This window comes from Meriones unguiculatus, chromosome 4 (assembly GCF_030254825.1).
Source record: "Meriones unguiculatus strain TT.TT164.6M chromosome 4, Bangor_MerUng_6.1, whole genome shotgun sequence".
NCBI lineage: Eukaryota > Metazoa > Chordata > Mammalia > Rodentia > Muridae > Meriones > Meriones unguiculatus.
This window is the reverse complement of record NC_083352.1, coordinates 132,297,632-132,320,507: the sequence shown is the minus strand read 5'-3', so window position 1 is coordinate 132,320,507 and position 22,876 is coordinate 132,297,632. Positions and strand designations below refer to the sequence as shown.

General features: G+C 44.9%; 1 protein-coding gene and 1 long non-coding RNA gene across 11 annotated transcripts in view; one reads left to right on the top strand and one right to left on the bottom strand.

The window, feature by feature from the left end:
- The window catches only part of Rin2 (Ras and Rab interactor 2), a 201,293-nt gene that overhangs the window by 140,126 nt on the left and 38,291 nt on the right, over positions 1 to 22,876 (top strand). For 7 of the 10 annotated variants that reach the window (XM_060383134.1, XM_060383141.1, XM_060383137.1 and 4 more), the window contains 2 exons: positions 1,475 to 1,606; positions 19,454 to 19,646. In XM_060383134.1, coding sequence (XP_060239117.1) covers positions 1,475 to 1,606; positions 19,454 to 19,646 — 325 coding nt within the window. The remainder of the gene's footprint in view (positions 1 to 1,474; positions 1,607 to 19,453; positions 19,647 to 22,876) is intronic. The other 3 variants (XM_060383140.1, XM_060383143.1, XM_060383144.1) reach the window with 1 other exon arrangement.
- Positions 16,281 to 19,446, bottom strand: LOC110564761 (uncharacterized). The gene is made up of 3 exons (XR_002477340.2): positions 19,340 to 19,446; positions 17,710 to 17,806; positions 16,281 to 16,733 (listed from the first exon to the last, which is right to left on the bottom strand). It is a non-coding gene; the product is annotated as an uncharacterized LOC110564761 (long non-coding RNA).

Genomic DNA, 22,876 nt, shown 5'->3' with positions numbered 1-22,876 from the left:
AACTGAAGTCCAGGCTGATAAGTAGAATTTAGTGATGTCGGTTTCTTCCATGTGCAGGAAATGCAGTGCTGGGAGATAGACCCCAAACTCTGCCGGTGATAGACAGAGTGAAAGGAACGTCTCCCCTGAGTATAAGTCACAGGTGCTGTTAAGGTTTGGGGGGGAGGGGTGGGTTGCAAGCCATTGAGATCTTGCTCTCTGACCTCAGCAGATTATAGGGTGAGAGAGCTGGAGTTCGTTTAATCACTAACTTCGCCTGTGTTTATCTGCGGTGCATGTTAAGTGTGTGTTGTATTACTGAGCTATACTCCCAGCCCTAATACCTCTTTTCATCTTTTCCTTTTCAAATTTAAGAGTGATCAAAAGTGCTAGGCATGACTGGTCATGATGGTGAACGCCTTTAGTCTCGGCAAAGGCAGAGGCAAAGGGAGGTGACCTCTGTGAGTTTAAGGCTCACCTGATCTACATAGCTAGTTCCAGGACAGCCAGAGCTACATAATAAATAGACCCTGCCTCAAAGAAGCAAGCAAACAAAAACAAAAGTACCAGAAGTACACTACAATAACATTTTTATTTAGACTAATGTACTTGGATACTGTGCTTATTAACATTGAAGTTACCCATTTATAGAGTTACCAGACATAGAAGTAAATACTTGTGATCCTCGGATTGGGAGGTGGGGTGAGGAAGCTCAGGAGTTTGAGCCCAGGCTGGGTCTTGGGAAGTTATTGATTATTTAATGGTAAAGAAAGAAAAGAAACAAGGTGAATTGTCTTTAACAATGTATATAAGTTGTGCTTATCATGTGCCGGCCTCAGGGGTTTGTAGTTGCCAGCCAGTTGTGCTTTCCTAATGATACCAAAAAGCAGAGGTCCGTTATGACTCTTGTTCTACTGCTGTGGAAGAAAGGAAGGAACAAGGAAGGAAGGAAGGAAGGAAGGAAGGAAGGAAGGAAGGAAGGAAGGAAGGAAGGAAGGAAGGAAAGAAGGAAGGGGAGAGCTAGCTACAGCCCCGCACTTCCTTGGGGATTGCTGCTGTACTTCCAGCGTCTGCCCAGATGCGGCCCTGTCACTTTCCTGTGACGTCCTTCTCCATGAGTATGAGTCTGATAGCCGTAGCCATTGCAAAATGCCTGAACTTCCCCAGTTGATACAACCTAGAGTTAAATACCAAGCCAGTTCCCTGGGCAGAGAACCTTTACTTCCTTGCTTGTGTTAGCATTTCCTTATTCCGTGGTTAATTGTGAAATGCATTCACTGTCTTAATGATTTGGTGTTTTGGTTTTTTTGGTTTTTGGTTTTGTTTTGTTTTGGTTTGGTTTGGTTTTTGTACCCTGGACTCCTTTTCAGAATACATTTTAAATGTATGAAATAAAATTGATAGGCTGACACAGGAGAAACAACTGTGTTGAAAACAAAAGCCAAACGGTTAAAATATAGGGTTTCACAGCATAGACATTTCTTTACTGATGCAGGCGGGCCCAGCAATGGCCATCATCTGAGCAGAGGGGAGCTCTGTCCCTGGTACTACTGCAGGAGAAGCAGCTCTGGGTCCTGCTGACAGCAAAGGCACAGGCACTGGGGATGCTCTTCCACCCACATTCCAGGTAGAAGGAGCTACATGTTCTCATCCTCTCTTTCACCCCTGTACGTGTGTCTGACCAGGTGCACTGGCATGCCTGTGGAGGCCAGAGTGGCCTCTGGGTGTCTTCCTCTGTTGCTCTTTGCTCTCCACCTGATTTTTTTTTTTTTTTTGAGGCAGGTCTCTTGCTGAAGCTGGATTTCACTGTTTCAGCTACACAAGCTGTTCAATGAGCTCTTGACCCTTCTCGTAGCACTGTGGCTGAAGGTACAAGCCACCATGTCCAACTTTTACATGGGTTCTGGACATCCAAACTCGGGGCCTAGTATTTGCACATCAAAAACCTTACCCTCTGAGCCACCTTCTTTTGGGCCAGTAGGTTCATTTCAAAGTGGAATTAAAGAAGCATGAGGGCATGTCTCAACTATATTCTACCCCTACTACTGCTTATGCTCTGCACACATCCTTTCGCATATGTTAAATCATCTTTAAGCAGGATATGCTGGCACATGCTATAATGGTGGCAAGTGGGAAGTGGAGGCAAGAGGATCAGAAGTTTGGTGTCTGGTGTCATGCCCATTGTAACTCTCCTCCCCTCCCCCACTGCTGCTTCTGGCCTCTAGTCTATGCTCCCTTGCTCCCTAGCCCCCTTAACCCTGGAGTACCCAGAACTCTTAGGCCTCTTCTCTTCATCTCTTTGCTCCTCTTAATCCAGTTGGCCTTATCTAAGATATTTGGGGGTTTCTCTACTCAATGCCCATATCAGTGAAATGGGAGTAATCATAGAGTAACTTCATAGCATTCTCAGGGAAACTCCGCAAGCTGAGGGCTGTAAAGGATTTAGTGCAGTACCTGACGGAAAAGATGGAATGTGTATTTACAATGTCTCTAGAGTCTCAAGTTAATCCCACCTGGCCTGTGGCTTTGATGCCATCTACATGTTGGTGATTTTCAACTTAGATCCCTTGCTTGGTCCTCTTTATGGACTCAGAGGTTGCATGACACTTACAGAGACTATGATTGAACCCTTGGGGTCCCCTTGCAAAGCCAGTCTGTCCTGGGTCTTTCTTATCCCACTTACATGAATCTTCCTGCCATTCTTGCAGTCTCTCTTATAATCCCTCTCCCATCCATCTTCAGTTCATAGCCGTTCCACCCATTAAAGTAGATTCACAAAGGAAACACTGCTCACCAGCGCCATTGCCCTGGCCCCTGTCTGGTATTCTAGCCACCACTCTCTCAATTTTTCTGGGCTTTTATCTAAGCAGTAATCAGAGAGTCTAATCGTAACTCATGCCACTACTGTGTTCAAAACTCTTCAACAGATTTCCATTGGAAACCAAAATTCTCACCATGGCCTTCAAGATACCCTGGGACCTATCTGCCTTCCCTGGCCCCTCTTAAACTACCTTTCCTTCTCTCTTACTCTGTGGGAGCCCCAGACTTCATCTCCAAGGGGCTCCTAACCTAGCCTTGTACTTGCCATTCCTTCTGCCTGGAAGTAGTGAGAGGAAAGCAAGAAAAAAGAAAAGAAAGGAAAAGAAAAGAAAGGGAAGGGAAGGGAAGGGAAGGGAAGGGAAGGGAGAGGATAAAATTGAAAATGAGTAGTCAACCTTAGACTTCATCCCTTGCCACAAAACAGGACCTGAGTCCCTTCCCCTCTGTCTTCATCTGTGCTTCCCCCATCAATCCTGAGGCCTGGGCTTTTGGAGTGCTTTGCTTACAAGCTAAGAGCTGATTAAATCTACTCTACCCTCTAGCAAAAAGAAGCTAGATAAGCAGGAGAAAGATGGCAGGGTTATTCATGAGGGTCAGCCCTCTCTACATGGGATTTCAAGTTTTTTGTCTGTATCCTTCCAAGAGTTGGGGAGTATGGGAACATAACAGCCTTTTGCTCCCCAATCCTCTGAGTGAGAGACTGAGGCAGGCTCATTCTCCACCCTCATCTTCCCTGGGCCCATCATTTTGAGCTGACAGTCTTAGGTATTCCCTGTCCTCAGACAGAGAAGAGGAAAGAAAGAAAGAAAGAAAGAAAGAAAGAAAGAAAGAAAGAAAGAAAGAAAGAAAGAAAGAAAGAAAGAAAGAAAGAAAGAAAGAAAGAAAGAAAATAAAAAAGCTTGGTAAATATTCTCCTGGCTCAGACTGGAATTTCAGGCCCTCTGAGGACCCAGGCTAGACACAGTCTTTGAGGGACACTGCTCCTACTGCCACCTTGCTGGTACTCTGTGACGTGGAGCGCTGGGTGATGTTTGTGGTCTTGCACTACTCGCTTCTCACACTACCCCAACGTTCAGACAGGAATTTCAAGCTTCCTTGGCCAGCTCTAGTTAATACCGTTAGAATGTAACAGTTGCCCTTCACCAGGGCCTGGTCTAGATGTCTGAGCTTCACAGTAGCAATGAAAGGGCTGTGACATGAAAACCACTACCCTCTCCCCTTGAAGATCCAGAAGGCAGAGAGACCTGGGGCTTCCATTTGGGCAGAGGTTCTCAGCCTTCCTAATGCTGCAACCCTTTAATACAGTTCCTCATGCTGTGGTGGCCCCCAGCATAAATTCATTGCTACTTCATAACTGTAATTTTGCTACTGTCATGAATCGTAGTGTAAATATCTGTGTTCTCCAATGGTCTCTTGGGGGTCATGATCCACAGATTGACAACAGTTAATCTAGAGGAAAAGGAATTTCATTAGAACATACCTCTAATGAGACAGCTGTGGCTATGTCTACTGCTTTGTGCCCTTCTCAACAAACTCTGCCTCTATTAGTAACACTTTCAAGATAATCCACTAATGTTTAATGTAATTCATCAAAAGTACATGAGTATACGGTGAAGGTTAAGGTGAGTTTTCACAGTCGGCACCACACAGTCAGCACCCAGACCAAAAATGGCTTCTCAACCTCCCCTGAGGGCTTCCTCTAGTCATGTCCACTTCAAGCCTGACTGGCATTGCGCTAGGTAGTTCTGACTGACAGATTTATTGTTCGTCTTTATTTTGAGCTGGGAACTAAGCCCCATTCATTGTTTGTTTTACCTATCCCAGCTTTGCTCATTTTCCAACTTTATACAATTGAAATCGTAACAGCATGTGCATATAAAATCTGACTACAAATATCATGCAGATATTTTGTGGTTCTGCCTTTAAGATTACTGTTATCTAGTACAGTTTCCCCTATTTAAGAATCTTATGTCCTCACCTTAGTAACTTCAAATATGGGATTCAAAGCCACCTCAGTTTACTCCTTCTCCATCTTTTCTTCAAGAAGCAGATTCACGGAGACTCTGAATTCCTCATTCTTCTGAAGATTTTAGAGAATGCTTTTTTGAGCTCCTTGGGAAGCCAGGTCAAGCCACTGGATGAAAAGTCACTATTTTTTGATTTCTTACACTATCTGTGTCATGAGCAGTGTTAGCCAGTAAACAAATAGTTTCTTCGCTTATCACACCTGGAAACCTGGTTAAACCACAGGTCACTGCTGTTCCAGACTTGGGGCACATGTGGGAGAGCCAGTGAGAAGCTGGTCCTAGACACCTGAGCAAATTCATCTTTAAATGAAGGGTTGGCTGGAGAGCTGGGAGGTAGAGCCCTTGACTGGCATTTGCAAAGCTCTTGCTACCATTACTAAATAATGAATATTTGCCAACTGTCACGGGTGTTTTTGGTTTTCTGGTTTTTTGTTTGTTTTATATTCTGGGCCTAGAAAAGTTTCATTTTGGGGTTTTTGTGTGTGTTAGTGTGGGTTTGTGTTTTTTCTTCATTTGTTTTGTTGTCATTGCGTGCTTGTTTTCAGTCAGTGTCTCTCTGTGTTGCTGGTCTATTCTTGGATCTGTAGGCTGTAGTGATCCTCCTACTTCAGCTTCCCCAGTGTCTGGGACTAGAGGCCCATGCCAGGGCACTAGTTGCTGTCCCTGTTTTGACCAGTGGCACTTTTCATGGTTGGCATCTCTGACAATAGGCTTTGGCCACATAAGTGTGACATAGGGTTAGATTCATTTTACACTTTTTTTTTTTTTTTTTTTGTCTGTTGTTAGGGATCAAGCCCATGGCCCCAGTGTATGCTATAGAGGCAGGTGCCTACCACTAAACTGTACCCAGCTCTATTTTATTTGGCAGCTTGGCCTCCTGGCTCGCTAGCTCTGCCACGAGCTACCTGCTTAGTTAGAATTCTGCTGGTGAATTGGTCCAGCTACGCAATAGCGTCAGCACAGCAGAAAGCACTTTAGTAGGAACCGCGAATGCAGGGAATGCATGCCCTTCGTGAAGGGCTGGTTGGAGGGCAGCGGGACTGACTGAGCCTGCCTGGCTCCTCCCCCAGCCTGCTCTCAGCTCCAAGGGCAACCAAGACAACAGGTTCTTTGTTTCCACTTCTTATTTTTACAAGAACAAATGAAAGCCTCTGCCAGGGCTGACTCCATATCTGGCCTTTTAATCTGGAGCTGGAGAGGAAGCTCCCGAGTGGAATCACCCCAGCAACTGTTCCCCGCCGTCTCCCGTCCCCTCCCCCAGTCTTGCTTGTGTGAAAATGGCCGCCCTGGGTGACAGCTATCAGATTTTGTCTCAACTTCCAAGTAATTTCCTCCTGAGCCTCAGGAGATAGAAATTTAAAAAATCAAATGAAAGCCCTAGAAGAAAAATGTGGGGTATGTTTTTCCCCCTCATAAAAATCCTCCTGCTACATATCATTAGAAATCACTTTCAGGAACTTGTGGCTTCCTCCCGCAAGAAGCAATACCCCTCAGCCATGCGGAAATCCAATCCATAACCCAAAATATCGTACGGTTTCGTTTTCCTTTTAGAGTTTGAAGGGATAAAAGGTCCTCGGAGAATTAAGGCATCCATTTGTAGGAAGCTGGGAAAGGTCAGAAGGGAGATTGTGATGGACTTGCAGAGCGTGTACAAGACTCTGGCTTTGGCCCCTGTCCTACAAAATGAACAAAATGGCAGCCCCAACTCAGAAAACTAGACTTGTGTGGATTCTGTTTGTTTGTTTTTATCAGTTTTACCTCGAATAAGGAGTTAAGTTGGATGACTCAACTATCCCTCCCAACTCAGCTTTTAAAATATGCAGAGATTTTACAAGATCACAGTTCCCCAGTCCTCGGCCCTCCCTCTTCCTGTGCTGGCCAGTGGGTAGAAGGGCCCCCAGATTACCTGCCAACCTTTGTGCTACAGGCAGAATTCGTGCAATAGGGCCTCATGTCATCGGGATAGATCTGGGCGTCCATTCATCTCCAGACCTTCCGGCTACCAAGAGCGAGTTAATTTAGCATTCAGAGTTAGGAATTGTGGTGTGCCTAAAGGTGTTAAGCAATCATTGAATCATTGAAAAACCAGTAGGTGTTTTTGAAATTGAAGGTTTCTGGGAAGTTTTGTTTGCTTGGCATATGTGTGAGGAATTGTTATTTGTGCCAGTAACATTTTTTTCCCTATATGGGCCCTTTATTTTTCTTCATAAGGAGCTTACATTTCCCAAAACCATTGATCCTCAGCTCTACCGCCTGTCACCACTCCACCCCCAGCCCTATAAAGCCTGGGATTCATCTTCCACCAAATGTGGGATCTGATTGGCCACTGCCAGGCATTTTGCTACTGGCTCAAGGATCCCCTAGTACATGAAATAGTTATATACACAAGACTCTACCCTCGGTCTGGTCCTCAGTTCTTTTTTATTTCATATTTATTTGTTTCTTTGTTTGTTTCTTTGTTCACTCTACATCCCCAATGTAGGCCCTCTCTCCTCTTCTCCCATTCCCATCCTCCTTCCCACTTCCCCCTATGTCCCCTTCCTGCTTCTCAGATAAGGGGAGCCTCCTCCCGACCAATTCAGACCAGCACATCCAGTCACATCATGACTTAGCCATCTTCAACCCTCATGGCTGGTGAGGCAGCCCCCCAGGGGGAGTGATTGAAAAGCAGGCAACAGAGTCCATGTCAGAGACAATCTCCTCTCCCCTTTCTGGGGAACCCATATTTTGGCCAAGCTACCCATTGTCTATGTATGTGTAAGGGGCCTAGGTTGAGTGCCTGTGTGATCATTGGTTGGTGCTCTGTAAGCTCCACTGGGTCCAGGTTAGTTGGCTCTATTGGTCTTCTTGTGGAGCTTCCTGTTTCCTCTGGTTCATTCTATTCTCCTGCGAGGCTCCCTGTGTCCTGCCCAATATTTGGCTGTGAGTCTGAGCATCTGTTTCAATCCGCTGTTCAGTGGAGCCTCTCAGAGGACAGCTATGCTAGTCTTCTGTCTGTAAGCATAGCAGAGTATCATTAATAGTGTCTGGGCATGGGGTGGGCCTCAGGTTGGGACAGGCATTGGTCAGATATTCCCTTTATTTCTGCTCTATCTTTATCCCTGCACATCTTGTAGGCAAGGTAAATTTTGGGTCAAAGTTTTTGTAGCTATGCTGGTGTTCCCCTCCCTCCACTAGGAGTTCAGTCTAGTCAGAGAGTAGCCTCCTCAGTCTCTGTGATCCCTCCTACTACGAGTATCAGCTAGAGTCACCCCCATATCCTCCCAGGACCCTAACCTGCTGTAGATCTCCAGCTTGTCTCAGAGGTGCCCTTCCCGAGGTTTCTCTTCTCTCTGCAAGCCCTCTGTGCTCCTGCCCCCTCTTCCAAGTCTGATCTAAACCCTCATTTCTCTCCATGCTCATTCTTCAACCCAGCTGCCTTTCTTCAACCACCTTTGCTATCTATTATATTTCCAGTTCTGAGAGATATTTCAGTATCCTCCCTTGAGGATACTTTTTCTCCTTTGGATCTATGAGTTGTAGTATAGTTATCCTGTACTATATGGCTAATATCTACTTATTAATGTACACACTATGTGTGTCTTTGTGGGTCTAGGTTACCTCATTCAGGATGATCTTTCCTAGTTCCATCCATTTGCCTGCAAATTTCGTGATTTCCTTGTTTTTAATAGCTTAATAGTATTCTGTTGTGTAAATGTACCATAGTTTCTTTATCCAGTCTTCAGTTGAGAGACATCTGAGTTGTTTCCAGATTCTGGCTATTATGATAAAGCTGCTATGAACATAGCTGAGCAAATGTCCTTGTTGTATGGTGGAGCTGTTTTGTTTTGTTTTTGCCTTTTGAGACAGGGTTTCTGTGTGTTGCCTTGGCTGTCCTGGTCTCATTTTGTAGACCAGGCTGTCCTTGAACTCACAGCGATCTGCCTGCCTCTGCCTCCTAGAGTACTGGGATCATAGGTGTGTGCTACTGTGCCTGGCTAGTCTCTAGTTCTTAATATAGCCCAAGCACTAGCCTCTCAAAGCAAGAAGGTACTCATATGTGCCAGTGGGTCGTTAGATTTCAGATAAATGAGAACTCATGGATAAATAATAAAGCCCCTTGGTGTATGTTCAGTGGTCCCCTGGGTTTCTTCAAGCCTCCTGTAGGGCACCTGCCTTAACTGAAGGGTGGCTCTCACCAGTGCTGTCCACTTTCTGCTTTCTCTCCTGAGCACCATGTCCCTGTTAGCATAGTCTTCTCCCGGTACTGAAATAAGCCCTCTGTATTTGCCAACCTTGAGGGTACTGTCATCAGTGTCCTACTTTGTCCTTGCAAATCTAGACTAAATGTCATCATTGGCTTTCTGCCCTAAAACTAGAAAGGTTATCTGTGAGAGGAATCCATGAGCAATGAGGAAGGAGCTGCTAAAACCTTAGATTTGTTAGTCTGCACCAAATGAGGCTGCTTTCTGGCCTAAGGTCCCAAGACAACCAAAGGCTTGGTACGTGAGGTGACTTTGGCCACTCATTTCCTGATAAACACACAGACAGGAACCCTTTCGCCACCTGAGGCTAGATCTAAGAAGCCAGAGTCTACTTATCCAAGTCTGACTGAGGAAGGTTGAACATAGGGGCCTCAGAATGAGGCTCAGATTAAAGGCTCGTGAGCATCTCCTGTCTGCATAGCACCTCTCGCTCAGGCTCCTGGTCACACCTGCTCTGGGCTGGCTCTGAGCATGGTTCATGTTAGATCAGCATGTGAAAAGAGAACGCCTTAGAGATGGGTTATCTTTTGATGCATTATAGACATCAGTGAGGAGACTGGGGCCATGGACTACTTATAGCTGAAGGAGACTGGGGAGGAGGCTAGGATTTAAGTTCAGTTTTGACAGGTCAGAGGGAGCCACATAGAGCATGGGCATTCAGGAAAAGCTTAGCCCTGTGGGAGAGTATGTGTTTAACATGTGTAAGGCCCAGGACTCTGTCCCCACCAACATACAAATAAATAACATAGGAGCTGTTTAAACTCAGCAGGGAGGGGTCAGCATGAGAAAGAGTAGGTCTTACAAGGTAGCCTTCTCAGCTGGGCTCAGTGGCATACACCTGTGGTCAGAGGCAGGCAGATCTCTGTTAGTTCAAGGACAGCCTGGTCTACAAAGCGAGTCCAGGACAGCCAAGGCTACACAGAGTAATCCTGTCTCAAAACCAAACAAACAAAAAAAGACGAAAACAAAAAAGCCAAGGTGGTCTTCTCTATGAATCTAAGGGAGAAGTTTGTAGATATTAATAGAAAAAATGGTCTCCTTTTCTAATCCAAGATGTTGTGTTCCAGATTTCAATCATCTTCACTCTTTTCTTTAGTATTAACTCGTGGGTTATTTAAAGTGCTTTTCCTTTTATATATTTTTACTTTCCTCCAAAAGTTAAATTTCATATCTCTACTATGACTGAGAAATACTGTTGTAAAAGGATATTATGATATTGTAGTTTAAAGATTTTAATCGGCTTTAATTTTTATTCTACAGTTGGACATTTCATTCCATAAGCTAGAAGAAGTATTCCAAAGAGCAGATCAGGAGATTTGTAAAAACTGATGGAGAAGGACTAATAAAGCAGGGGATGGGAATGAACAAAAATTAAATCAATCCTTCCAAAGTTTCTTTCTCTGTAAGATGGTGGGGGGGAAGGTACTGGAATCAGACTGATAGACATTTGGGCATCAGATTCCTGCAAGCTGCTTGTGCATGGATGAAGGTGGAGGAAACTTTGGGGAAAACTGGCCTTTGCAGACTTGCTATTCTGGCACAGTCGGTATTTCTCAGAAGGGCAAATAAGTGGCTTCATTTCAGTTTGGCAACATTGAATTTGATTAAATGCTTTAACACACACACATACATATATAGGTGTATGTGTGTATGTATGTACGGTGGAGGAAAAGGTTTATTGTAGATAAAAAGGGAGAGCATAGCCAGAGGCAGAGACATCTGGGAGAGTCCAGAGTAAACATATCCAAAATGAGCCGGGCCATGTGAGAGGAGGTGGGGAGGAAGGTCAAGAGAGGAGCGGCCAACCTGTGCCAAAAGAAGCTGCCTGGTCTCCTGGAACCATGTGGGTGCTGGGGATCAAAGGCAGCGCAACCTGCCCCCTTTACTGCTTTGCATCTTCCTTGTCCCTGGCAATGTGAACTTGAGCCTGAGTGATGTTTATCTTATTCTCTTACAACCTTGCACAGGGGTTCAGTCCAAAAACAGTGGCCTCCTGTAAGTCCCAGGGAACACTACTGAAGCTAGTTCTAAGCAGTAATGCCCATGCTTCTGTTTGCTCTCATAACTACTCTGTCACATTTTAGGAAAACTGTAAGTTTTTATTTTTATTTGTTTGTTTGTTGTTGAAACAGAGTCTCACTATGTAGCCAAGGCTGGGCTAGAACTCATTATAGTCATCAAGCTGGTCTTACACTCACAGAAGTCTGCCTACCTCTACCTCCAGATATTAAAGGTATATGCCACCAAACCCAGTTTATTGTTACTTTTTAGCCAACCTTTGGGATGTTATCAAATATCAACATGACCCATCCTGCAATCCCAGCACTGCTGAATGGCTGGACAGGATTATTACATGTTAAGTTTTGGGCCAGCCTGGGCTACATAGCCAGACTCTACTTTGTTCCTAGTGGAACTGTTTTGAGTTTGTATTTTGATGTAGCAGAACTGTAGCTTATTATGCTCAGTGATGAAATGTAAGCCCCGATTCAGTTACTGGCCAAATCAATCTAGAACTTGGGCTCAGCTTATTTGTTGTTTCTGTTTTCTCTCCTTGCCAGTTAGCATCCTATTGGTTATAATTGGCCCTGCCCACTGTCCGCATGCTATAACTGCTCCAGGAAGACAAGAGGAAATATGTTTTCCTTTAACATCAAGAACCAGGGACTAGAATGCAGGTCCGGGGTAGAGCACTTTCCTGGTGTGCAAAAGCTTAGGGTCTCTCTTGTTTTTGCTGAGGTACTGAGTACTCCAGGCTAGTTGGCTGATGGCCTTTTGGGAGATTCTGTGTTGGGAGAGCTTCCTGTCTTGACCTTCCATTTCAAGGAAGATGCTGGGATTAATCATGTGCACTTTTACCTGGGTTCCAGGGACTCAAACTCAGGCTGCAAGGCTCATGTGGCCACTGCTTTTACTAGCTAAGCCATCTTATCTCCCTGTCTACAATGTTTAATTTAAAAACAAACAAGCAAGCAAACATGTTAAAAGAAAACTGAGACACATACTATCTTAAATGACAAACGGTGCCCAATTTTAAAAAGCCTTAGTTATTCAACTCAATAGAGGTGTTTTTTACACACAAAGAGAAGGTCTAAGGATTTTTTGTTTTGTTTTGTTTTGTTTTGTTTGTTTAAATAAGCTTATTGTGTTCTGTTTTGACAGAGGGAAGACAAAATTAGAATTTGGTTTAAAAATCTTAATTGGCCTTATTTTCAGTTGTGGGATGGAACAACGTATGAGTCCATCAATCAAAAATGAGTATAGTAATGAGCCAAGGATAGGAGGTTGTTTTATAGCCAAAACTAGAACAATCTTTAAAGACTGATTTGTTTCAAAGTAATCTTCCTTGTAAGGTGGGAAGAGGAAGAGAGTAATACATATAGGAAGGTCTCATGAGGCTGTCTAACCCAGGCAATCCAGGACGTCGGTCTTGAAGAATGGAAATAGGAGGACTACAGATTTGGGTCAGCCTGTGAAACTTTGTCTTAGAAAAGGAGAGAGGGAGCCAGGTGTGGTGGTGCACACGTGTAATACCAGCACTCTGGGAGGCAGAGGCAGGTGGATCACTGTGAGTTTGAGGCCAACTTGGTCTACAAAATGAGTCAAGGACCTCCAAAGTTACACAGAGAAACCCTGTCTGGGAAAAAAAAAAAAAAAAGGAGGGACTCAGTGTGATGCTGCTATCCAACTTTAATCCCAGCATTTGGGAGGCAGAGGCAGGCAGATCTCTGTGAATTTGAGGCCAGCCTAGTCTACATATCAAGTCCAAGCACAGTCAGGATACATAGAAAGACACTGACAAGAGGGAGAAGGAAGAGAAGGAGAAGAAGAGGAGGAGGAGGAGGATTCACATAACTAGTTAACAGGGGCTACTTCAGGTAACCTTTTTATTTGATTAAGGCAGAGGGAATATGGTTAAGTCAACTGAAACAGTCTTGTTTTGGAAGTTGGCTGTTATCTCTCTGTTGATTCTTCTTGGGGGTTGTTTCTAGGATTCTTTGGAGGAAAGATAACAACTTACTTTGGATTTGACTTTGAGCAGCCATGACTCCATTTTTACTTCAAGCTACCTGTTGAGGCCTGGGCAGAAATTTAGTCTATAACAAGGGAGTCCTATAATTTTTATCTGACAGTCCCCACACTCCAGAGCCTTCCAGAACACTGCACATCTGCTGAGACCCAACAGCCAGTTGGATATAGTTTGGTTTTGGTTTTGGTTTTGGTTGTTTGGTTGTTTGGTTTTTGAGACAGGGTTTTTATGTGTAGCCTTGGCTGTCCTGGGTCAATTTGTAGACCAGGCTGGCTTCAAACTTACAGAGATCCACCTGATCCGCTTGCATCTGCCTCCCTGAATGCTGGGATTACAGGTGTGAGCCCCCAAGCCCAGCCATGGACTATTTTTGATTGACAGTAAGAATCTGGCTTTTGCCCTGATATTTTTGTTATTAATACCTGAAATAGGATTTTTATATCTGGAAAATTATGGGCTGAATTTACTCTGCTAATATTTTTCTGACTGAAACAACCTCCCCTCAATTTTAATTAACTAATTAGTTAATTAATTAATATATATATATTTTAGGCAGTGCCAGAAATTAACCCCGATACCATGCCCATCCAAGGCTACACCCCTAGGCTATACAGCCTACCCTCCAGTTTTCATATGTTTTACTTTACTGTCTCACATTTGATTGAAAAGACTAAACTATAAAGTCAAAACAAGCACTTCAGATGTGTTGTCAGATGGAGCAAGAGAGAGGGAGCAGTGTACTGGAACGCTCAAGAAGGCATGTTGGTATACCTCAATCACTAGAACTTGCCATCAGCTGCTGCACTGTGGGCTCTTCTGACTTCTAGGTTATGATAAGAAAGTGAAAGAGCGTCTCTCCTTCATAATCTGCTGCACAGCCACAGTTTCTCAGAGATGAACCTAATCCTGCTGATTCTAATGAAACTAAGGCGAGTGTCAGCATGGCTGTTCGGCTAGAGTTCACTTTACATTCTCACTGACCTTCCGACTCCTCTAACTAGTAATGCCTGGTTCCTAGAAATGAAGAAAGCAGCAAGCCCCTCATCCCACGCTCCAAAGAACCTTAAGTCAGGCATCACCCAGGGGCACTGGTGGTTAAGTCAGAGCCATGATGCTGGACTGTTGTTTCCATAGCAACAGATGTAAGCTGTGAGTTTTTCAATGGGCATCCATTCTCCTCCCTCCATCCTCTCCCATCCTTCTTCCCACTCTCTTGCTAACCCTCTCCTCCCCTCAAATATTCCCTTTTTCTTTCAGACCGTGTGTGTATGTGTGTGTGTGTGTATTTAAATGTAGGTTCTGCCTATGAAAGGAAATGTGCAATATTTTGCTCCCTCCCCTCTTACTCCTTTTGTTTCCTTTTGCATTTAAACCCTTCTGTGCTGCCATGGACCTCCTTTGTTCCTTATGGTCTTTTACCTATTGGACTTAGCACACAGTCAAAATCCTTGCTTGCTCTCAGGCAAGTGATTCTTAAGGCATAGTTACCACCTGGTGTTTGAGGTGCCCTTTACAAATGAGAAAAAATGAAGCTCAGAAAGGGAGCTGGTCAAGGTCTCACATGAGACAGACATCATGCTTCCACCCTTGAGGCTGGCCCTCAGGACACCCCACTGTGACCCTTGTCATTATTATAAATGCCTGGATTGCATCATGGGATACCTTATTACCTTTCTTACGCCCAGTCTTTGTCAGCACTCATTTACATAGAAACGCCACTGGTTTCTGTACTCTCAGATGGGTCTGTCGTAGGGAGGGTTCCCTAGAAGCAGAGCCTGATGCAGGGATTGTTGTGCAGATGGTTTGTGGAGAGAGGCAAGGAAGCAAGGCAAAAAGAAAAAAAAGTGTGGGCCCTAAATTTCACTCCAGAGATGCCCCACCTTGAGATGAGAAGGCAGCTACCTTCTCTAGCCACATGGGTATGTCATGAGCAATAGTTGCTTTCCAGGGAGAGGGCACGGCAGCTCTCAACCTGTGGGACATGACCTCTTTGGAGGTTGCATATCAGATATCCTGAATATTGGATATTTACATTACAGTTCATAACAGTAGCAAAACTACAATTATGAAGTAGCAATGAGATAACTTCATGGTTGGGCTCACCACAGCATGAGGGTCTCGGGGTTAGGAAGGTTGAGAACCTCTGGGGTAAGAGTATCTCTCAGGCATTTCCAGGAGAATGAGGAGTCTCTAAGCTGCTGGCAGGCAGTGCCCCTAATGACCAGGGTGTGGGCTCCTGTTCTGGAAAGGGGGATCTGTGGGGAGAGAGCACACACCTGACAGTCCATATTTCATCCATCAGCTCTTTCCTGAAGATTATCCCTGATAAAAGCCACTTGGCCCTGTAATAATACACTATAAACCTCACATGGCTGGCTGGATCAAGTCAATACCAAAGACTAATTGCAAGGTCTAATTTATGGTTTCTTCTTTATAAGGCTCCACGAATCTTACTCACCATCTTCCTGTCTGGGCTCTGGCTGCTTAGGCTGAGGCTAATCATCAGAACAAAGAGCAGAAAGAAAGAAAGAAAGAAAGAAAGAGAGAGAGAGAGAGAGAGAGAGAGAGAGAGAGAGAGGAAAAGGAAAAGAAAAGAAAAGAAAAGAAAAGAAAAGAAAAGAAAAGAAAAGAAAAGAAAAGCACCTTCAAACTGGGGAAGAGTTGTGGGAGATGGCCTTCTAGGGACACACATGGGAGGAGCGCCATTTTGTTAGACACTGTTAATTATGGACTTGATAAAAATATGGCAAATTGGTGTTGGTGGGAAATGTTGGACTATTGTTTTTGGTTTGGGTTGGTTTGGTTTGAAGTGCTGAGGAGCCAACTGAGGGTTGAATATGCTAGGCAAATGCTATACCGCAGTACCTCCTGACTGAAATATTTACATTTTTTAAGTAGTTACCACTTCCCTCCTCCAGCCCCCTAACAAAACCAAACAGCTAAGTGGTCAGAACCTGAAGTTAACATTTCCTACTTATTTCTCCAGCCAAATGGTCCACACAGCAAAGTCCTCCGATGGACAGGATCTGTTTTCCTCAGAGCTTGGGAGAACTGCAGCAGCTCTGGTCTACCAGAACTTACAGAATCAGGATCGAAACCAGTCCCCAGAGGGTTCCCACACAGGCTCACAGATTTGGCAAGCTATGGAGTCTTTAAATGTGGCTCCATCTGGGGTTCCCTGCATTCTCATCCGCACATCCTGCCTCAGATTATTGACTTGATCTGAAGGGCAGAGTCACCACTGACTCTTCAAGTTACTGGGATGGTTCTTGTAGACAGCCAGGGTGGAGAGGCAGTGTTGTCTCACCTGTGTGATAGAAATCTTAGCTCCAGCTCCCCTTGTAAGAGTTTGTTCTTTTCCTCTATCAATAGTTTAGAACACCCAGAGGGACTGTGGTAGCTTTTGCAGAAAGGACAGCTTTCCTTATTTTGACACCTCTTTCTGAAAACTGGCAGCAAAATTCAAAGAAAACTTTCGCATGTTTGAGCAAAAGCAAAAGCACAACAAACACGACCTCTCTCTGATTCTGTGTGAGCTGGGATCTCACAGGCTTGCCCTGGCTGCCCTTGATGTTCTTGGGTTCAAGTGATTCTTCTGCTTCATCCTCTAGCATAGCTGGTGCTTTAGGTATGCATCTAGAAGATAAGTGAAACAAGAGGCTGTTTAGGTCTGTATAAAACCAAGACACTGGTGTAAGGGATGGGGTGGGGTTCCCTGGCCATCCTGGTGTTCTCATTCTTCCTCCATGAGTAACAGAGGTGGCCATCACAGGTTGGCTGTCTCTTAGGACTGGTGTCGTGCACATGGACAATCTCATTCTGCAGTCCTCCCCTCTCCCATTCTTCCCAGTCTTGAGGCTTTGTCCAGGACACACCCTGGATGTGCTTGATGACTGAATGTACCGCACACTAAGTCTGTGCTTTTGGACACAAGGATCAGGCCTGACATTCCTGCTGGCTGCTCCAGACCAGCTGGGGACCTGTTTCCAGAGCCCGGGAAGGTATCAGTGCTGAGAGAGGAAGAGAGTCCCCAGAGCCAAGCAACCCTGGACTAGAATTTCATTACTCTTCCCCCTGTGCCCATGATCAAGATCTGACCTCCTAATCCCTTCCTTGTATTGTGTTTTGTTTTTGAAACATGATCTCACCTGTAGCCTTGGCTGGCCTGGAACTCAAGCTGCCCTCCAACTCAAAAACATCCCCCTATCTCTTCTGGGATTAAAAACCTGTGCTCCACACCTGGCTACCTTGACTTCTTGATCCTTCTACCTCCATTTCCAAGTGTTGGAATTATACATGCCTGTGTGCTTAGACCAGCACACCTGATCCTTCTTGAAAGCCAGCATCATAGTAACTATAGAGCTGTGCCTCAAGGGGGAAATGATACAGTGCTCGAAAAGAGTCCAGCAGCTCTATACATCCCCAGGCCTCAGTTTTCTCATTTCTCATCTAGAATTAAATATTAGCATCAAAGGAGGGCAATGTGGCCTGTTTGTTGATATGATTCACAAACCATAAAATGAATCATTCAGGGGTTTTTGGCATATTCATGACATTGTGCAATCCCTGCCATTACCACACACCGCTACAAACTTGCAAAAACGCCTGGTACCTGCTTGTAGTCACCGATCCTTTCTTGCAGTCCTCTCCTTTCTTCTCAGTCAACCACTAACCGACTTACTCTCCCTAGGACTTTTCCCATTCGGAACCTGTGTAATAAAGTTGATGATACCGTGACCTTAGCTCAATGCTCCTTTGTCCTCTACACAATATGTATGAACTTACACAGCTGGCTCCTCTCATTTAGCAGGATGTTCTCCAGGCTGATCATGTGGCAGCATTCCACTTTGTGGCTGAGTAATATAGCTTATCCATTTATCAGTGGACACCTTTTGGGTTGCTTTTTTGTTGCTTATGATTTGATATTTACGGTTTATTTGTGGGGTTTTGGCTAGTTGTTTGTTGTTGTTAGGACTGGGTCTCACTATGTAGCCCTGACTGACCTTGAATTCACAGAGGTCTGCCTTGCCTCCTGACTGCTGAGATTAAAGCCATGCGCCACCATGCCACACCCAACTATAAAAAGCTTTTAGGCTATATATTTGTTGGCTTTTATGAATAATGTCACCTTGATTTTATGAACAGCACAGCACCATTGAGTTATGATATTGTTATTATCTATAATGCTGGGGCTGAAGAATGCTTAGGGTTATAAGAAGAAACTAAAACCAATCATTTAGATACAGGACAAATATCCTCAAGTGTGTTGTGCCTATAAAGTGCAGCAGAGCTTGTGTTTGTGCTTTTAAGCATTGAGACCTCAGGCTTACTGCATCTGAAGTTTGAAGGTCTGTCCTCAAAGTAACAAATACTTTATGCCCAAAGACAAACAAACCTAGGCCCGCAGTATTTATGGTGGCCATAAATACTGTAGAGGAATTTTAATTCAGAATATGGCTGCTCTGGCAAGAAATCATATCCAAAGGCCTTCTAGATCTGGGTGATCTGGCTGGAATACAAACACACCTTTAATCCAGGAGACAGAGGCAAGCAGATCTGAGTTCAAGGCCAGCCTGGTATAGAGCAAGTTTCAGGTATAGAAAAGTTTCAGGTGGTACATGCCTTTAATCCCAAACAATGAAGGTAAAGTTAGTTTGTAGAAGGAAGCATCCATGTTTGAAACTTATGTCTAATTAGAGAAAGATTTGACAGAATAGGATATGCCCAACTCTCAGGAGAAGAGAGAGAAAAGGGAAGCTACTTAATGGGCAATGCAGAGAGAGAGGAGGCAGTTTTACCAGGACAGTAATAGAGAGACAGTAATAGTGAGAGAACTCAGGTAAAGACCAAATGAGCCAGAGAATGAGAAGGAGCCAGGAGATTAGAGCAGATTGCTGGAGTTAGTTTGAGGTCAAGCAGAACAATTAAAGGCTGAGAGAAAAGCCAGACTGAATAAGTTAGCTCACAGAAGAGCTTGAGCCAGAACAGCTGAGTTCAACCAGCCAGCCAGAGCTCAGAAAGAGCTAGAAAGGGTGAGCTTATTCAGCAGTAAGACTCAGAGGCTGAAAACTTTGTAGGCAAAGGTTAGATTGTAAGGAGGCTAGAAGCTTCTAGGACTAGGCCTAGGTTAGCAGACACAGGCAATAAGCCTTCAAGATAACACCTGAAGCAGACGAATAAAAATTCCTTTTACACAGGAGTTTTTGAAAATGGGAATAGAATGAAATAAAACACGTCTGTACCTTTAGATAGAAGGGTGGTGACCCCAGGGTGGTACACGCGCTATGACAGTTCTGCCCGGGAGGTTTCTGGGGATGGCACCAGTCATTTGAGCCCAGTCCTCTTCTTTCTTTCAGCATGGTGAGACACAAGGATGATGGCTGTTCTGAAGACAAGGATGGGAAGACATGTCCCCGAGACTCTGGCTACGACAGCCTCTCCAACAGGCTCAGCATTCTGGACCGGCTCCTCCATACCCACCCCATATGGCTGCAGCTGAGTCTGAGTGAGGAGGAGGCAGCAGAGGTCCTGCAGGCCCAGCCTCCAGGGGTAAGCCTCAAGACTTAGGAGAAACACTTTAGAGATGGTTTCAGAAAGCTCCTCCCAGCTTCCAGGAGTGTGATTTCCAGCGTTGATGTCCAATACGGTGCAGGGAAATTCTGGGGTCTGAAAGGCAGGTTCTAGGAGCAGACTCTTTCCAGTCTTGTCTTTCTGTCTTCATCTTCTGTTATGGGACTGTATGGCTCAACAGGGCCCCTGGCCAGATTCCCTGGGCCTGACCTTCTGTGTCTGGTTCTGAATCCCTGGTTGTCCCTGATGCTCTCCTTTTATTCTAAGTCTAGAGACCCTGAGGGGCCCAACCATCTGTCTGGGAATACAACCTTAAAAGGTTCTGTGACCAAAGACCCATCCTCTCAGTCTGCTTTGCCTTTCTCAGTAGCTTTCCATGTGAATCAAAGTCTGATTCTGTTTCAGAAGTTATGACCTGTCCAGGTCCATTGCCTCCTCTTATTCAGGCCACTCACTCCCCAGCTAGACACTGCAGGCCATGTCTGCAATCCTAGCACTTGGTTGGCTGAGGCAGGAGGATCTAGATTCAGGACCTCCTGGGCAATATAGAAAGACTCTCTTTTAAAAAGACGGGGCTGGGGAATGTGTCAGTAGATAAAGCTCTGTCATATAAAATACGAGGACTAGAGCTCAGATCCCCCAGCCAATTTGTTGTTAGGAAATGTAGAAATGCCTGCTTGCTGATCCCAACATTTGTGAGCTCTGGGTTCAATTGAGAACCCTTACTAAATAAACCATAGGGCAAATTGACAAAGATACCTGATATCAACTTTGGGTCTAAATACAGAAATACCATAGCTCCATGAAAGTTTCTTAAAAGCAAACAACAACAAAACATTATATAATGGCTGGCATATCCTGTGTTGTTCATTGTGGTAGGGCCTCACCCCGCTGTTGCTATTTAAATTCTAACACACTCTAGTGAATGAAATGAGCAACTCCTTTATGGAGTTCCACTAACGATATTCTCTGTACTCAGAACACACAGGTGGCGACCATTGTGGGTGTCCCAGAGAAGAAATCTTTTCCGTCATTATAGAGCATCACTTTGTGCAATGTCCACTTCCAAGCAAAGCACAAGTACAGTAAATCACAGATAAAATAAGGCTTAAAGTGCATTCCCAAAGTAACTAAGCCGTATGTGGATAGCAAGGAGAAAATTCTATCAACAACTAGCTAAGGAGTTCCGTAGCAGCAGGGTACAAAACTGAGCTTTAGAGTCCTGCAGCTGTCCAGGCCTTCCTGTGTCACCGTCTTTACAAGTGAGTCTGTCTGTCTTTGCTTAGGTCTTCCTTCCTAAACACACACACACACACACACACGACTAAGAATTCCATTAAAGCATACTCAATGCTATGAGGTACATTGTTTGATCATCTTTGGAGAGAATCCTTGGCCAGCATACTGGGCTGTCGCCTCTAGGTTTGTTCTGTATGGTCAGAAACTTCTTCAATTTGAACTGGTTGAATTATGTGCTTGGGCATATAATTCTGAAGTAGGCCATTACCAGGCAGTAGGTCCCCACCCCGCCCTGCCCCCCTCCCGGGGTAGGGCATAGCCATTCCTGCTGAGACTTGCATGAGGAACAAGCTAGCAGAATGTTCTCTCTAGCCACCTACCTGAGCTCTTGACAGAGCCTTCCTGACAAGATGGGGCAGGCTGAGGACAGGCACCATGTGGATCAGAAGCGAGAATGAGGATGAAGGAAAAGCAGGTGGCCAGAAGCCTGGCCCTGGTGGCGTGAGTGTATTAAGGATGGTACTGCACCCTTAATTAAGCAAGAGACAGGTCTGTGGACTGCTCTGTAAGGAGCCAGAGCGTGGATATTGTTGGTCTTTCTGGTCACACCTACTTAGCACAGGCTTTTTGTCAGGCAAAAGCAGCCAGAGACAATACGTAAAGGAATGTGTGGCTCTGCTGCAATACAGATTTATTTACACAAACAGGCTCAGGGTGGATGTGGTCTGCAGGCAGGACTTTGTCAGCGCCGTGATAAGGCTGCAGTGTTTTAGGGAGCAAGGCCTGAAGGAGCACTCCTGATCCCTAATTGGTCCCCAGGGAGGTCCCCACTCTTTTTTGTTTGTTTGTTTGTTTTGTTTTGTTTTTTGAGATAGGATTTCTCTGTGTAGCCTTGGCTGTCCTGGAGCTCACTCTGTAGAAGGGAGGCTGTGCTTCATCCCTGTCTGCCAATAGCTGCCTCTCAGAGCAGGGGCCCCTTATCTCAACTCACCCAGGATGCTTTCTGGGGAGCATCTGCCTCAGTTTTAATCTGTTCCAGAGCCTGAGTTCTCAGATATATGAACCAGATGAGTCCTGTGGATGCCCTGTGGGTACCAGGAAAAAAAGAAAGCTCAAAAGGTTTTCTGCCCACTCCTTCCCCATAAGCATCAGAGGTACTGTAAACTCAAAGAGAAAAGCAAAGATCATCTGGGTGGGGGCGCTGAAATGTTGTAGCAAGATAGTGAGACAGAGAATGTAAGGTGTTTGAATCCACAGGAAAGAGACAAAGAACAAGACAGTGTAGGGTCCTTAAAGGACGGCCAGTCACTGTAGAAGGGGACCAGGACTTAGCCAAGGCCACCACACTGCACACTTCATTTGAGTTGTACACTGTGTGGATGATGCCTCCTGGAGCTGTGCCCTACGCAGCAGCACATGGCAGGCTTCGTCTGCACTGGGAGAGGCCCAGTGGTCTTGACATCACTGCTGGAAACTGCTTTGGTCTAAAACATGTAGGTAAAAACTACGTTGGGACTGTGTTGGCTGGAGTGAACCTCAGAGCACACCCACCCTCCTCCCAAATGCAGAGCCATTTTTTTTTCCTTCTGAGGGTTTTTGCCATGTGTCTGACTTCATTTTTTAAAAGAAGCTAGACATTCATATTCAAAAGCAAAAATTAAAACTGTAAAACAACTGCTTTGTCATTCTTAACAAATTCAAGTTCCTCTCTTAAATATGCCATGTGCCAAATTAGCTAGTCAACTCCCAGTTTACCATGTATAGTCTGAATTCGTGAATCTGGTTTAGAATTTGTTTCACCCACCAAGACACCTGTTTGAGACAGGAGCTAAGGCATTGTACCTACCACGGTGGAGCAGTTACCAGTGGCCAGTGCCTCTGCAGATGAGGAATGGATAAAGAAAGTAGGGTGATCTGTGGAAGGCATCATGTGGAAGGAAAATAATGTACTCAGGTTTCAGTCTCCTTAA